Here is a 15383-nt window from a genome sequence, read left to right on the forward strand (position 1 = left end):
CAAAAATAGCAACTTTATAAAATTCGAGAGAAAACAGTGATGAAAATTTTTGGTTATGTTAAAAAGGATGAATTCTGGTAAGAACTGCTTAGGAAAAATTTCAGAGAGGAGGCGGCATTTTAATTGGACTCTGAAGAACAAGTAATGCTTTTCTTTGTTTTTAACTAATTTATTTTCATTATCTTTTTTTAAAATTACATTTGATTTTATGACAGTTTCATAGGCTCTGGGATTCCCTCAACTCCTCCCCATACCCTCCCCAAAGTAATGTTTTCCAAGACAGAATATAAAGACAGGCATTTCTAGGTCATTCTATTGAGGAGTTTGGCATTGAATGAAGAAAATTAAAATAGAAGCTACTGGAGTCTAAAGGGAAATTGTTGAAATTCCCCTCTCCCTCAACATGATGAAAACAAGTAAGGTTTTTTTTTTTTTTTTTTTTTTTTAATTTAAATGCCAGAGGGCCAGGAGTAAAGGAGAAGTTGACAATACAAAGGAAGGGGTCACTGATAAGGGTGTTGATCAGCATTCAGTGGAGGTAAGGAGTATTGGTGGAAGAGGCCTTGGAAGATTAAATTTTTTTTAGATTTTTTTTTTTTTTTTTTTTTTTTACAAAGTCAGATATACAGAGAGGAGGAGAGACAGAGAGGAAGATCTTCCATCCAATGATCCACTCCCCAAGTGGCTGCAAGTGCCTGTGCTGCGCCAGTCCGAAGCCAGGATCCAGGAACCTCCTCTAGGTCTCTCAACGAGTGCAGAGTCCTAAGGCTTTGGGCTGTCCTTGACTGCTTTCCCAGGCCACAAGCAGGGAGCTGGATGGGAAGTGGAGCTGCTGGGATTAGAACCAGCGCCCATATGGGATCCTGGTGCATTTAAGGCAAGGATTTTAGCCACTAGGCCATGGCGCTGGGCCTGGAAGATTAAAACTTAATTATTTGAGGATAAGTGAACTATTCCAAGTGATTCCTTGGCCTAGTGTTTAGTTTCAGCTCATCTGAGTACTTTCTTTTGCTGCCTTTCCCATCTTTGGTACTCACGTGGCCATAGCGATCTGGAATGTTTGTGGACAGTGTCGCGAATGCCAAGCCCGGTTACTCGAACAAACGCCACAAGTCAAGAGAATGGATGCTTGCAATCAAGCCTTTATTCAAGCGGGCACACACAAAACAGGATAGGGGAAGCCACCGAGAGCGCCCTTGACTTCGGTCTCGTGGAAGTCTGCTGGGCTTTTTTTTTTTTTTTAGATTTATTTTTATTATTTTTTCATTGGAAAGGCGGATATACAGAGAGGAGAGACAGAGAGGAAGATCTTCCGTCCAATGATTCACTCCCCAAGTGAGCGCAACGGGCCGATACTATGCCGATCTGAAGCCAGGAGCCTCTTCCGGGTCTCCCCCGCGGGTGCAGGGTCCCAAGGCTTTGGGCCGTCCTCGACTGCTTTCCCGGGCCACAGGCAGGGAGCTGGAAGGGAAGCGGGGCTGCCGGGATTAGAACCGGCACCCATATGGGATCCCGGGCGTGCAAGGCGAGGACCCTTAGCCACTTGCGCCACTGCTGGGCTTTAGTTCTGGCCTAGTGGGAACCTGCTGGCTTCAGTGACTGGGAAAAAGGCGTGAGTTTTTATACACTTCAGTGGGTCAAGCAAGCAGTTGTTACGTTTTGATTGGTCATTACATGTTATCTATCAACAATACTTGCTTTCTCTTAGTTCTGAGAAACATGTTTTTTTACATTTACATATTTATCAAGACACAATTTCTTCTTTTATCATTTTTACCATAACTTGTTTTTCATGACATGCTTACGTACATTAGAGCTTCTTAACAGGAGTGATAAGAGAGGGCTTACGTACATCGGAGTTTCTTGACAGGAGTAATAGGAGAGGTGGCCCCGTTTCACCAGTAGTTTAGGAAGATGGAGTCACCTCTGCTCAAAAGCTCCATCATATATGCTATATGCATTATTAAATCACAGCATAATTTACATAAGAGGTCTATTATTATAGCTATTTCTGGGTCATCAATTTCAGACAAAAGTATAGTGATATTAAGGATATAATTGAGGTTATTGATAATGTTACTTTCCATAACTCCCATAGATTCATTTTTATATACACACATATTAAGCATATATTGATGGGACACCAAATAAACACTTACAACCAGACTGTTCCTAAGGCCGGATGGTCTGAGATGATCATTCAGGACTGGTGTTTGGTGTTTGGGCTTTTCTATTCGTTCTTTCAGGAAAGTTTCTTAATATCCATTCTTAGAATTTCAAAGGGTCACCTTTTCTACAAGTCCCAAAGCCTACTCAGATCAAGATTGTAAAGAACTAGGTTCCAGCACAATAGCGTAGTGGTTAAAAGTCCTTGCTTTGCATGCACCGGGAACCTATATTGGCACCAGTTCTAATCCCTGCTTGTGGCCTGGAAAAGCAGTAGAGGACGGTCCGTAGCCTTAGGACCCTGCACGCACATGGGAGACATGAAAGAGTCTCCTGGCTCCTGGTTTCTATTTGACTCAGCTCCAGCCATTGCGGCTACATGGGCAGTGAATCACTGGACAGAAGATCTTTCCCTCTGTCTCTCCTCCTCTCTGTATATCCAACTTTCCAATAAAAATAAATAAATCTTAAAAAAAAAAAGCAAGAGCTTTTTTATTGGAAAGTCAGATTTACAGAAAGAAAGCTCTTCTGTCTGCTGGTTCACTCCCCATGTAGCCAAAATGGCTGAATCTGAGCCAATCCAAAGCCAAGAGCCAGGAGCTTCTTCTGGATCTCCCACATGGGTGCAAGGTCTTGAGGCTTTGGGCTGTCCTTGATGGCTTTCCTAGGCCACAAGCAGGAAGCTTAATGGGAAGCAGAGCAGCCAGAACACAAACCTGTGCCCATATGGGATCCTCACATGCAAGTTGAGGATTTTGCCACTAGGCCACCATGCCAGGCCCTGCTTCAGCTCTTTATGGGAAGAGCAACAGTCACATCATTAAGGCATGTAAGCAAATTCTACCCATTCTATTCCTCATACAGTTTGTCGTGAACATTTTCAGTTGTGGTAGCCAGGTGGGAAGAGTTTCAAAGTGAATACCCATTTACTTACTGTTTAGAATCTACTGATTTTTTTTTTGAAGATTTGATTATTTATTTGAAAAGATACAAAAAGTTAGAGACAGAAATCTTTAGATGAACCATAGGTTCACTCCCCAAATGGCTACAGTGGCTGGAGTTTTGCCAGGCCAAATCCAGAACCCCAGACTTCTTCCAGGACTCCCACATTGAAGGGCAGGGATCCAAACAATGGAACATCTTTCTCTGTTTTCCTCAGACCATTAGCAGCGAGCTGCATCAAAATTGAAACAGCCAGAACATGAACCAATACCTCCATGGGATGCCAGTATTGCAAATGGCAGCTCTACTGCCATGCCATAGTCCTAAAATCTACTGTTAACATTTTATTGTAACTGGGCCCAGAGCAAAGGCTCAGTAGTTAAAATCCTCACTTTGCATATGCCAGGATCCCATATGGGCACCGATTCATGTCCTTGCAGTTCCACTTCCCATCCAGCTCTCTGCTTGTGGCCTGGGAAAGCAGTAGGGGATGGCCCAAAGCCTTAGGACCCTGTACCTCCTGGGAGACTTGAAAAAAGTTCCAGGCTCCTGGGTTCTGGTCAGCTTTTTCCTGGCCCTTGTCGCCACTTGGGGAGTGAACCAGCAGATGGAAGATCTTAAAAACAAAAGCCCACATTTTGTTACACTTGCCCATCTTCTACATTCTCATCTATTGCTTTTGTCAGTTCATCTAATCTTTTGATGTATTTTGAAATAAATTATAGATATTTGTACTTTCCTTCTTTAATATAAAGTTTATGTACAATGAAGCATATGGATTTGGAGTATACACATGCCTGTTTTGTGTTCTACCATAAAAAGGAAAACCTTCTAGTAGCTTTTTGGAGTAATGTAATGGCATTCCTCTAAAGATTTTATTTATTTGAAAGGCAGAGTTACAGAGAAAGGGAGAAACAAATTTTTTCTGTCCATGGGTTTACTTTACGAATGGTCCATGGTCTGTCTGGGCTGAGTCCCACGGAAGACATCTGGAACTCCCATGGATCTCCATCTGGATCTCCCATGTGGGTGCAGGGTCCCAAGGCCTTGGGCCGTCCTCTACTGCTTTCCCAGGCCACAAGCAAGAAGCTGGATGGAAAGCAGAGCAGCTTGAACACAAGCTGGTCGTCTTATGGCATCCTGGTATATGCAAGGCGAAGATTGAGCCACTGAACCGTTTCGCCAGGCCTGATAGTTTGATGTTATAACTTGGTTTAATTGCAGAAAGTCATTAAAACAGTCACATGGCTTTTTCTATAATTTAACCCTTGAGTGAAGTGTTCCAGTTACTGATAACTAATAACTCACTTTTGTCCTATCTTAATCTGTTACATTATACTTTTAAAATGTCTCTAGAATAATTGCTTAATCAGCTTCATGTGATATCTTGATGAAATAATATTCCTTATTTTATTGATTACATATTGGCTGCTCTTACTGATGATTGGCTTCTGAGCTATTTAAGAAATAAGACTGAAACCATGTTGACTTGCTGTTTGCATAATATTAAACTCTATATGAACTCTTAAGAAATATGTGACTGCCACTTAAGTTGTTTCATGCCAGGAATTCTGCTAGAAGCACCACTGGTTAACGGAAGCCACTGTGACAGCTCATATGAAAGCTTCTTCATTTTACTGTGCCCACTTTTCTGTTAAGTCAGGAAATAGGTTACAGTCATGAGTGAGGGCAACTCAAAAGATTCATGGAAAAGTAGACTTGAATTAGGAGTTTATTTTTGTACATAAGATTTGAAAAATCTATGAGTAACTTTTTTTTTTAATTGGAAAGGCAATTTTTTAGAGAGAGGAGATTCAGAGAAAAAGATCTGTTCACTGATTCACTCCCCAAGTGGCCTCAATGGTAGGACTGAGTTGATCCAAAGTCAGGAGCAGGGGCTTCCTCCAGGTCTCCCATGTGGGTGCAGGATCTCAAGGTTTTGGGCCTTCCTCTGCTGGTTTCCAAGGCCACTGATGGGGAATTGGATGGGAAGTCAAGCAGCCAGGATACGAACTTTCACCCATATGGGATCCTGGCTCATGCAAGTTGAGGATTTAGCCACTGAACCATCACACCAGGTCTGCAGCTTTTCCATAGTACACACTTTTAATAACTTTTAAAGACCTCTCATATCCATGGGTTTCAGCTTTTTCTGCAACAGAAAAGCCTCTTAACTTCATATGTGAAAATTTCTATGTTTTTTTGTTTTTATGATTTACTTATTTACTTCAGAGAGCTAGAGAGAGGGGCAACGAGAAAGATCTCCCACCTGTTTCGCTCCCCGGATGGTTGCAACCTCCAAGGGGGCCAGGCCAAAACCAGGAGCCAGTAGCCAGAAGCTTCTTCCGAGTCTCCCGTGTAGGTAGGCAGGGGTCCAAGTACTTGAACCACCTTCCCCTGCTTTTCCTGGGTAATTGACAGAATGCTGTATTAGAATTGGAGCAGTTGGGACACTAGCTGGGGTCCATGTGGAATGGCAATGTGACATAAAGAATCTTTACCAGCCAAGCTATAGTGCCAGCCTTTTATGAACTTTTTGAAGTACACTCTTAACTTCTAGACGGCTTCTTTAACCATGTAGTGTACATGATATTAATTGTTCCTTCACCTACATTTCACCCATCTGTTCATTTCGTTTATTTGGTAGTGAATTTTTAAAAAGATTTATTTGTTTTTATTGGAAAGTCAGATATACAGAGTGGAGAGACAGATAAAAAGATCTTCCATCTGCTGATTTCACTCCCCAAGTGACCATAATGGCTGTAACTGCACTGAAATGGAGCCAGTAGCCCAGAGCTTGCTTCTGATCTCCTGTATCACAAGGCCTTGGGCCATCCTCTACTGCTTTCCCGGGCCACAAGTAGGGAGCTGGATGGGAAGTGGAGCTGCTGGGATTAAAACCAGCACCCATATGGGATCCCGGGCATGCAAGGCGAGGACTTTAGCTGCTAGGCTACCATGCCAGGTCCTGGTAATGTATTTATATAAGTAGTTTCAAATTCACGATCATATGGTATAGGTCGTGAATAAAATGCATTTATTTGTGTTTTGAAGATCTGATTAAATGTTATATTTATTTTTGTACCTAGGTTTTCCTGTTTTGGGAGCTGTGAGATAAAAAACATTAGGGGAAGATTCATTCTTCTTAGTGGACATGGCTCAGATATCCAGCAGCAATGGATTTAAGCAATGTTCATCTTCATCCCTGGAACCAGTAAGAACGAAGGATGTGGACAAAGAAGAAGCTTTACAGATGGAAGCAGAGGCTTTAGCAAAACTGCAAAAGGACAGACAAGTGACTAACAATCAAAGAAGCATTGAGTTGTCAAGCAGCTCACAGGAAAAGGCACAAGTTTATAACCAAGAAGATTGTGATCTGATGGTGTTTCCTGAATCAGAGTCCCAAAAAAGAGGAGTAGATATTGATGTGGAAAAGCTCACTCAAGCTGAACTTGAGAAACTGTTATTGGATGAGAACTTCGAGCCTAGAAAAACACCTGTGTCGCCAGTTACTCACGTTCTGAGCCCTTCGTTTTCAGCGCAACTTTATGTTGGATCTACTATTCAAAGAGGACAGTGGCCACCTGGATTATCTGGGCCTTCCAGTTACACTTTACCTTCTATTTATCCTGCAACTTACAGTAAACAGGCTGCATTTCAGAATGGCTTCAATCCAGGAATGTCTACTTTGCCATCTACAAAACCCATATATTTAAGTGTTCCAGGACAGTCTCCATATTTTTCATATCCTTTGACACCTGCCACGCCATTTCATCCCCAGGGAAGCTTACCTGTCTATCAGCCAAGAGTCAGTCCTGAAATGGCAAAACTGTTTGATAAAATTGCTAGCACATCAGAATTTTTAAAAAATGGGAAAGCAAGGACTGATTTGGAAATAACAAATTCTAAGGCTACGACCAGCAATCTACAGGTCTCTCCAAAGCCTGAGGGTATCAGTAAATTTGAATGGTTAGACTTGGATCCTCTCAGTAAACCTAAGGTGGATAATGTGGAAGTATTAGACCATGAAGAGGAAAAAAGTATACCAAATTTACTTGCAGAGGATCCTTGGGAGGCTGTTCTTCTTGAAGAAAAATCACCAGCAAGTTGTCACTTTGAAAGAAAGGTGAATGGAAAGTCTCTTTCTGGGGCAACTGTAACAAGAAGCCAGTCCTTAAATATTCGAACAACTCAGCTCGCAAAAGTCCAGGGCCAAATTTCTCAGGTACTGTCTTTTCTTAATAAATTCTGACACGTGGTACAATAACACAGAGTTCATATTTTTGTGCCTAAGTTGTTAGGAAAAAGAAGTATTTTCCGTTTTGAGCCTTGTTTATTTACTCCTAGTTGTGCTCTGATTCTTAGATTATGTGGCAAATGATTAAATGTTATTAGGTCAATTTATAAATTGTTTGCTGGAAGGACATTTGGCCTACTGGTCAAGCCTTGTGGCTAAAGTCCTTGCTTTGCATGTGCAGGGATCCCATATGGGCTCCAATTCGTATCCTGGCTGTTCCACTTCCCATGCAGTTCCCTGGTTATGGCCTTGGAAAGCAGTAGAGGACGGCTTGAAGCCTGAAGACCCAGCACCCTGTGGGATACCTGGAAGAAACTCTTGGCTCCTGGCTTTGTATCTGATCAGTAGTGGCTGTTGAGACCACTTGGGAGTGAACCAGTAAATGGAAGATCTTTCTGTCTCTCATTCTCTCTGTGAAAAAAAAAAAAAAACTGAGTTTCCAATAAAAACTTTTTTTTTTTAAGACAAATGCAATTTGGGATACCATTATTCCATGTTGGAGAACCTAGCTTCTGACTCCATTATCCTGCTAATGTAGACCTTGGGAGGCAGTGCACCCAAATACTTGGGTTATTATCACCCATGGGCAGATCTGGCACGTTCTAGACATTTGGGTAGTGAACCAGTGTGTGTGCGCGGGGAGACAATACTCTCTCTGTGCTTCTGAAATAAAAACTTAAAAATTGATTGCTATTAATATTATCTTTTCTAAGATTATAAATAGAGTTTCAATCAAAGATCTGGCTGTGATTGAGAAGCAATGAAGATAGTTGCCTCTCTATCTACTCATTATGTAGGATCCCTTCTTTTTGTTCCTTAGCTCTTATTTTTTCAAGTAAAATAGATAAGATGAAGGATGCAGCAATAGCCTGTATTGTGAAGTGGTTGAGTTAGTTTTACTGTCTAAAAAAATTACCCAAGGGGAAGTAGAGCAAGATGTTTTCCCTTGGAGGAGAGACAGTAGGACTAATTTTTTTTCATTACACTCCACAATTGCCGATTTGTGATTTGCTCTTCTGATAACCTATGAATCCTACAAATGTTCAAACTTGATTCTAACCTTAGCATGAATTGCATCAATTAGCAAATTAGATCAGCACTAACGCTACATTTCAGGCAATAGTAGTAAAATAGCATTTAATAAAGGCAGTTTACATGTCTGAGGGGATGAAGGTTTAGGGGAAAAAAGTGTTTTGGATGCCATGATCAGAATCCAGAAAAAGAATGCTTTCAAAATGTATTCTATTCAACTCCCACTAAGAAATATATCCAATTATGTTCTCTAATACTTATTTTCTCTAATACAAACTTTATGAAATAATTTCTTAGTAACTTTTTATTTGAAACCACAAGGTAATTTCAGAAGTTGAAATAATTAGGAGAATCTGTGACATTATTTAATTATTTCCTTCATTGTCATTAGTAACTAATCAAAATAACAACTCAAAATAATAACTCAAATAATAAAAATAATTCTAAAAATAAAAATAATAACTCAATAATCATCATTTCCTAAAGTATTTGAATGGAGAAGGGGAAGCTTGAATTCAAGGATCATTGGTAAAAACAAAAGGGAATAATATTCCCGGAACTAGAATTGCTGGATTGTGTGGGAATTCTGTTTAACTATTTGAGGAACTACCAAACTTTTTCCAGAGGGGCTATCCTATTTTACCTTCCTGGCAACAGGAGGATATTTTTTTTTTTTAAGATTTATTTAATTTTATTGCAAAGGCAGATATATAGAGAGGAGAAACAGAGAGGAAGATCTTCCGTCCGATGATTCACTCCCCAAGTGACCACAACGGCCGGTGCTGTGCCGATCCGAAGCCGGGAACCTCTTCCAGGTCTCCCACGTGGGTGCAGGGTCCCAAAGCTTTGGGCCGTCCTTGACTGCTTTCCCAGGCCACAAGCAGGGAGCTGGATGGGAAGTGGAGCTGCTGGGATTAGAACTGGCGCCCATATGGGATCACCGGCGCGTTCAATCGAGGACTTTAGCTGCTAGGCCATGGCGCTGGGCCCAACAGGAGGATATTAAGGTTCAAGCTTCTCTATATTCTCTTCAAAGCTTGCTGTTGTTGGTCATTTTTCATGATAACCATACCAATGGATATAAAATGATTCCTTATTGTAGTTTTGACTTACATTTCCTTGACAAATGCTGAGTATTTTTTCATGTGATTACTGACCATTAGTGTATTTTTTTTGTGCAATGTCTGCTTAAATTCCTTACCAAATTGGATTGTTTATAACGGCTTTATTCATAATAGCCAAGAAGTAGAAGCTTTCTAAATGTCTATTAAACTAAGTGTGGTGTATGCATACAATGAAATACCATTGACTCACAAAAGGAAGGAAGTCCTGCTAAAACATGGATACAACTTGGAAACATGCAAAGTGAAGGAAACCAGATTAAAAACACCTACTTCCATTTATTTGAAATGTTCAGATAAGGAAAATTCACCGAGCAAGAAGGCAAAGTAGTGCTTGTTTAGGGCCTTAGAGCTAGGAGGAAATTTGGAAATATTGCTGCTTGTGTATAGGATTTTTTTGGGGAGAGAGGTAATGAAAATTTTCTAGAGTAAGTTAGCAGTCATAGTTGTACAACTTTACAAATATGCTGTAAGCCACTGGATTACACATTTTAAAATGGTGAATTTTATGTTCTGTAAGTTTTCTCTCTTTTTAAATTTTTTTCTTTTTGTTTTTATTTTTCTTCTTCTTTTTCTTTTCTTTTTCTTTCTCTCTTTTTTAAAGGAAACACTGATCCCTCTAATTTTCTCAAGCTCTAGGGTCCAGGTTATTGCTCGATTCACATTTGGGTCAATGTTTGATCCCTCCTCAACCATAAATCTCTTCCTTTTTTAGAAAACAGTTTGTTTTATCTTATTTATTTGAAAAGCAGAAAGAAAGAGAAGCAGGCAGACAGAGATCTCCACTCCCCAAAGCCTGCAGTAGACTGAGCTCACCAGGCTGCAGCCAGGAGCCAGGAGCCAGAAAGTCAATCTAGGAATTTCACATGTGAGGCAAGGAGTCAGGTGAGTCATCACCTACATTAGCAGGAAACTAGGGTAGAGAGTGAAACTGTGTCTTGAACCCAGGCCCTCTGACATGGAATCTTGGTGTCCCAAATGGTGTTATTAAACTTCTATACCAGATGTTTCTCCCTAGATCTGTTTTTATAGTAAGCTGTGAGAGGAAATAATTTATGTATGGTATCATGTAGTCTCTTTACAATTGTTTTGGAAGGGCGTCTGCCTAGAACCTGAAGCATTCAGGGTATGGAAAATTGCAGTTTTGATATCAAAGAAAAGGAAGCAAATTGCAGTTTTGATATCAAAGAAAAGGAAGCTGCTGTTCATTCATGTAGTGGTCTGAGCTTAGGGCCAAACCTTGAACTGGTAGAAAACAAAGCCCTTGATTTTCTAGGCAACCCAGAATCTGCACCCAGTTCACCTTCAGACATTTCCGTGACTTAAATATCAGTTCTGTATGTATATGTAATAGCCACAATACGTAGATTATCTTGAAGTTAACATAAAAGATCAATTTATTTCATTGTCTGTATTTTTTTTAAAGATTTATTTACTTTTATTGGAAAGGAAAATTTATAGAGAGAAGCAGAGACAGAATGATCTTTGGTCACATGATTGGAACTGAGCCTATCGGATATTAGGAGCTTCTTCTGGGTCTTCCACGTGGGTGCAGGGTCCCCAGGCCTTGGGCCATTGCTCCAGTACTTTCTCAGGCCACAAGAAGGGACCTGGATGGGAAGTAGAGCAGCCTGAACACGAACTCAGTTCCCATCTGGGTCCCAGGTACATGCAAAATAAAGATTCAACCACTAGGGTTATGGCACTGGACCCCACTATCTATATTTTAAATTCTAGCTTTGTTGAAAGGTCAGCTGCTAACTATGGAAAACAGATTATCACAGGTAGGTTATTGCAGTTAGCATCTTAAGCAAGTTGAGGTTTCTAGATAGATGGGTTATAAACTATTCATAGATTCAAAACCTAAGAACTTATAAGCTTTTTATCTATATTGTACATGTTTAGATTGAGCTTTTTCCTTTTTTTTCCCTCTAATGTTTATCCAATTTTTTTGTATCCAAAAGGCAGAGCAATGGACTGAGAGAATCTTCTATCTGCTGGCCCACTCCCCAGATGTCCATAGTAGCCAGACCTAAACCAAATAAAATTCAAGAGCCTAGAGCTCCATGTGTGTGCTATACAGGGCTGACATGGAGCCAAGTACTTGAGTTGTCCTCTGCTACCTCCCAGGATACATAAACAGGAAGCTGAGTCAGGAGGAGAGTAGCTAGGACTCCAGCCAGCACTCTGATTTGGGTGTGAGCATGCCAAGCAGTGTCCTAACGTGCTGTGCCACTACACCTGCTCCCTCCCTGAAAAACAAGAAAGTCAGTGAGACGACTGATGCAGTGAGTTCAAAAGAATTCTGTGCAGTCACAGTAGTCTATTCCTGAGGAAACTGACCTGCAAAGAAGTTAATAAGCTATTACTACTTCAGTGTAATAATGAGTGTAGGTAGTTGAGTTAAACTCATATTTTAGAATTGTATACTGAAAAACTTATAAATGAAATGTAATTGTTTTCTTTAGTAGAATTGAGTGAAATATTGATGTCTAGGGTAATCATAGACGAAACAGGATTGTGCATGTTGATGATAAGTGTTGAAGCTAGTAGTAGATATGTGTGTTTCCATTATGCTGCCTTGCTTTTTATTTCTGTTTGAAAAGTTCCAAAATAACAAGTTTAAGGTCAAGGAGACAACCGCAGAACTATTTGTAAAAAGCAAAAAGCAAAGCTCTGGTATTCTGGTATTAAAAGGCTTTCTCCTCTTTTCCCTCTTTTTTTTTTTTTTTTTTTTCGTTTTAGCTTAATTGATAGATAGTACATGTTGTTTGGAAATAATAGGTTCCAATGATAGGGATATTCAAACATGGGTCAGAGGGTTAGATTTCTAAACTTGGTTGTGTGTTCCAGTGAGCTGCAGAGTTTAGACCTACTAAACCCTGATTTAAAGGTTGGAGCTGGTGTGTGTGTGTGCATGCATGTGTTTAATTTGAGGAGAGATTTTTTTTTTTAAACATTCCTTGAATGATTTTGATACACCTCATCTTCTGCCATTCTGACCTTTGGCTCCTCTTGACTAGATGACTTCATACTTCAGGAGCTTATTAAGTTGTGAAGGTAACAAGACAGATGGCAAAGTATAAAAACGATATATCCTAGGAACAGTTTCTTTTAAACTTCATAAACCATAGCTTACTAGGTTGCTTTTATTGCAACCTAGTTGCAATAAACTAACGCATTTATTGCAAAACTCAACTTGCCATCCTGCTGCTCATTTTATTTAGATTGTTCACTTCTGGTTCAGCACGGCTGGCTCCTCCCTTTCTTTTGGTGGGGGCAGGCATGACACCCATGTACTTCTTCCCGTATTCCAGTATGATTGATTTCAAAATAAACATTTTTTTTTAAGATTTATTTTATTAGAAAGTCAGATATACAGAGAGGAGGAGAGACAGAGAGGAAGATCTTCGGTCAGATGATTCGCTCTTTAAGTGAGCATAACGGCCGGTATTGTGCCGATCCAAAGCCAGGAGTTAGGAACCTCTTCTAGGTCTCCCACACAGGCGCAGGGTCCCAAGGCTTTGGGCTGTCCTCGACTGCCTTCCCAGGCCACAAGCAGGGAGCTGGATGGGAAGAGGGGCTACCGGGATTAGAACCGGCACCCATGTGGGATCCTGCTGCGTTTAAGGCGAGGACTTTAACCTCTAGGCCAGGCCCCAAAATAAACATTCTTTAAATTCCATTTTTTTGTGGGCTTTTTGGGGTACACTTACACTTCTTTTCCTGCCCATTTTAATGCTTGTCATAGTACCATCTTGATATTTTCCTTATTTACATGTGCTTTCAGAGAAGTATCTTGCAGGAATGTTAAGGATAGATAGTCTCCTAAAGACAGAAAAGATTTGCCTAGCAAGGTTTGGGTGTTCAGGCCGTATGGCTGCTGCAGAGAACTGTTACTTGCTCAGTTCTAGGAATTACTTAATTGGGTGGCTGAGCAGGATCCTTTTAATCAGAAACATGTTCCTAAACTTTAAATAAAGGATTTATAGTGATAAGCTGATTGGTTGTTACAGACATGAACTAAAGCCAGGTAAGAAAAATAACATGACTTGGTCAGCTGAGCAATCAGGGCGCCACAGCTGGATTCCCTTAGTGTAGTAGATCAGCAGCTTTACTATTCACATGTTGTCTGGATTGAGGTGATTTGTTCTGGGTCTGTTCTTTCTTTCTTTGTTTTCTTTTTTTTTCATTGGAAAATCAGATTTTTTTTCATAGAGAGGAGAGACAGAGAGAAAGATCTTCTGTTGATTCACTCCTGAAACCCGAAGTGGCCACAATGGCCAGAGCTGAGCCACCAAAGCCAGGAGCTTTTTCTGGGTCTCCATGCAGGTACAGGGTCTCATGGTTTTGAGCCATCTTCTGCTGCTTTCCTGAGGCCACAAGCAGCAGAAGTGGGAAGTGAACTGTATATGAACTGGTGCCCGCATGGGATCTCGGTGCAAGCAAGGCAAGGTTTTTTGGCCACTAGGCTACTGCACCGAGCCCTTGAGCACAGTCTTAAATGACATTAACTACAGCCCAGTTGGAGAGATACAATTATTATTAATTTCATTGTATTCTGCCCCATTAGACCCTCATCTAATAATCATGTTTGAGAATCACATTCTAAGAGAATCATTTTTTTATTATATCTAAGAGAAAAGACTAGATTATTCAGGCTTTAGAAGTTATAGCACTTAAAAACTCTAGAAAAGTTTTGTGGTATTGGAGCAGGGGTGGTAGTATAGTGGCTATAAGTCCTTGCCCTGCATGCATCACGATCCTATGTGGTGCCGCTTCATGTCCAGGCTGCTCCACTACCCTTCCAGCTCCCTGCTTGTGGCCTAGGAAAGCACTCAGGGATGGCCCAAAGCTGTGGGACCCACACCCGAGTGGGAGACCTGGAAAAAGCTCTTGGCTTCTGGCTCCTGGCTTTGGATAGGCTCAGTTCCAGGCATTGTGGCCACTTGGGTAGTGAACAGGAGGGTGAAAGATCTTTCTCTCTTTCTTTCTCTCTGTGAAAAATGCTTGCCTTTCTGAAAAAAATACATAAATTCTTTTAAAAATATTTTTAAATTATTTATTTCTTTATTTTGCCTGTCCCCTCTCCCCACTGAATTTCCCTATATTATTACTATGGCGTAATTCTTCATAAACAGTCACATGTTCATCATTGCAGGTATGGACATAATACATACATCTTAGAAATATCTTTTAAAAATTAAAGAATGTATAAATCTTAAAAAGAGAGAGAGAGATTGGAGGTATGCTTGCCTGAAGAAGGGAGCAGTGATTGAATATGAATTACTCTGCAGCTGATTTTCTCATAAGGGATCCAATTAGTTAGATTGCATAATTTCTGAGGTTGCTTCAAGCATAGTATTTGAAATTGTAGAAAGTTTTGTAAAAGAAGAAATAGAATTCTTACTTTTGTGGGTTTTTTGGCTTTGTGATTTTTTTTAAATTTATGTTTTGGACATAGATGTTGAAATACTAAAATTCAAGATATTAAATATAATTAAGAATATTACTTAATGCTACATTAGATAGCAGTTTGTGTTAAATTTTAAGAGATGAGTATTAGGTCCTAGTGTGGAAGCCTGGCAGCTAAAACCCTCGCCTTGCACATGCTAGGATGTCATACTAGCACTGGTTCTCGTCTCGGCAGCTCTGCTTCCTATCCAGCTCCCTGCCTGTGGCCTGGGAAAGCAGTCGAGGAGTACTCAAAACCTTGGGACCCTGCACCCATGTAGGAGACCCCAGCAGAGTCTCCTGGGTTCTGCCTATGGATTGGCTGAGCTCCGGCTGTTGTAGCTGCTGGGGGAGTCAGTCAATAGATGGAA

General features: G+C 40.6%; 1 protein-coding gene across 2 annotated transcripts in view; it reads left to right on the plus strand.

Moving 5' to 3' along the window:
- Positions 1-15383, plus strand: part of PIK3C2A (phosphatidylinositol-4-phosphate 3-kinase catalytic subunit type 2 alpha) — a 101554-nt gene that overhangs the window by 24767 nt on the left and 61404 nt on the right. Inside the window, exons 2-3 of one of the 2 annotated variants that reach the window (XM_040989039.1) lie at positions 6198-7097; positions 7170-7333. In XM_040989039.1, the coding sequence (XP_040844973.1) occupies positions 6263-7097; positions 7170-7333 (999 nt within the window). In that variant the 5' untranslated portion in view covers positions 6198-6262. Of the gene's footprint in view, positions 1-6197; positions 7334-15383 lie in introns of both variants that reach the window. The other variant, XM_040989038.1, reaches the window with a different exon arrangement.

The sequence above is a fragment of the Ochotona curzoniae genome, unplaced genomic scaffold (assembly GCF_017591425.1).
Source record: "Ochotona curzoniae isolate NIBS_2020 unplaced genomic scaffold, NIBS_Ocur_1.0 contig_517, whole genome shotgun sequence".
NCBI classification, from domain to species: Eukaryota; Metazoa; Chordata; class Mammalia; order Lagomorpha; family Ochotonidae; genus Ochotona; species Ochotona curzoniae.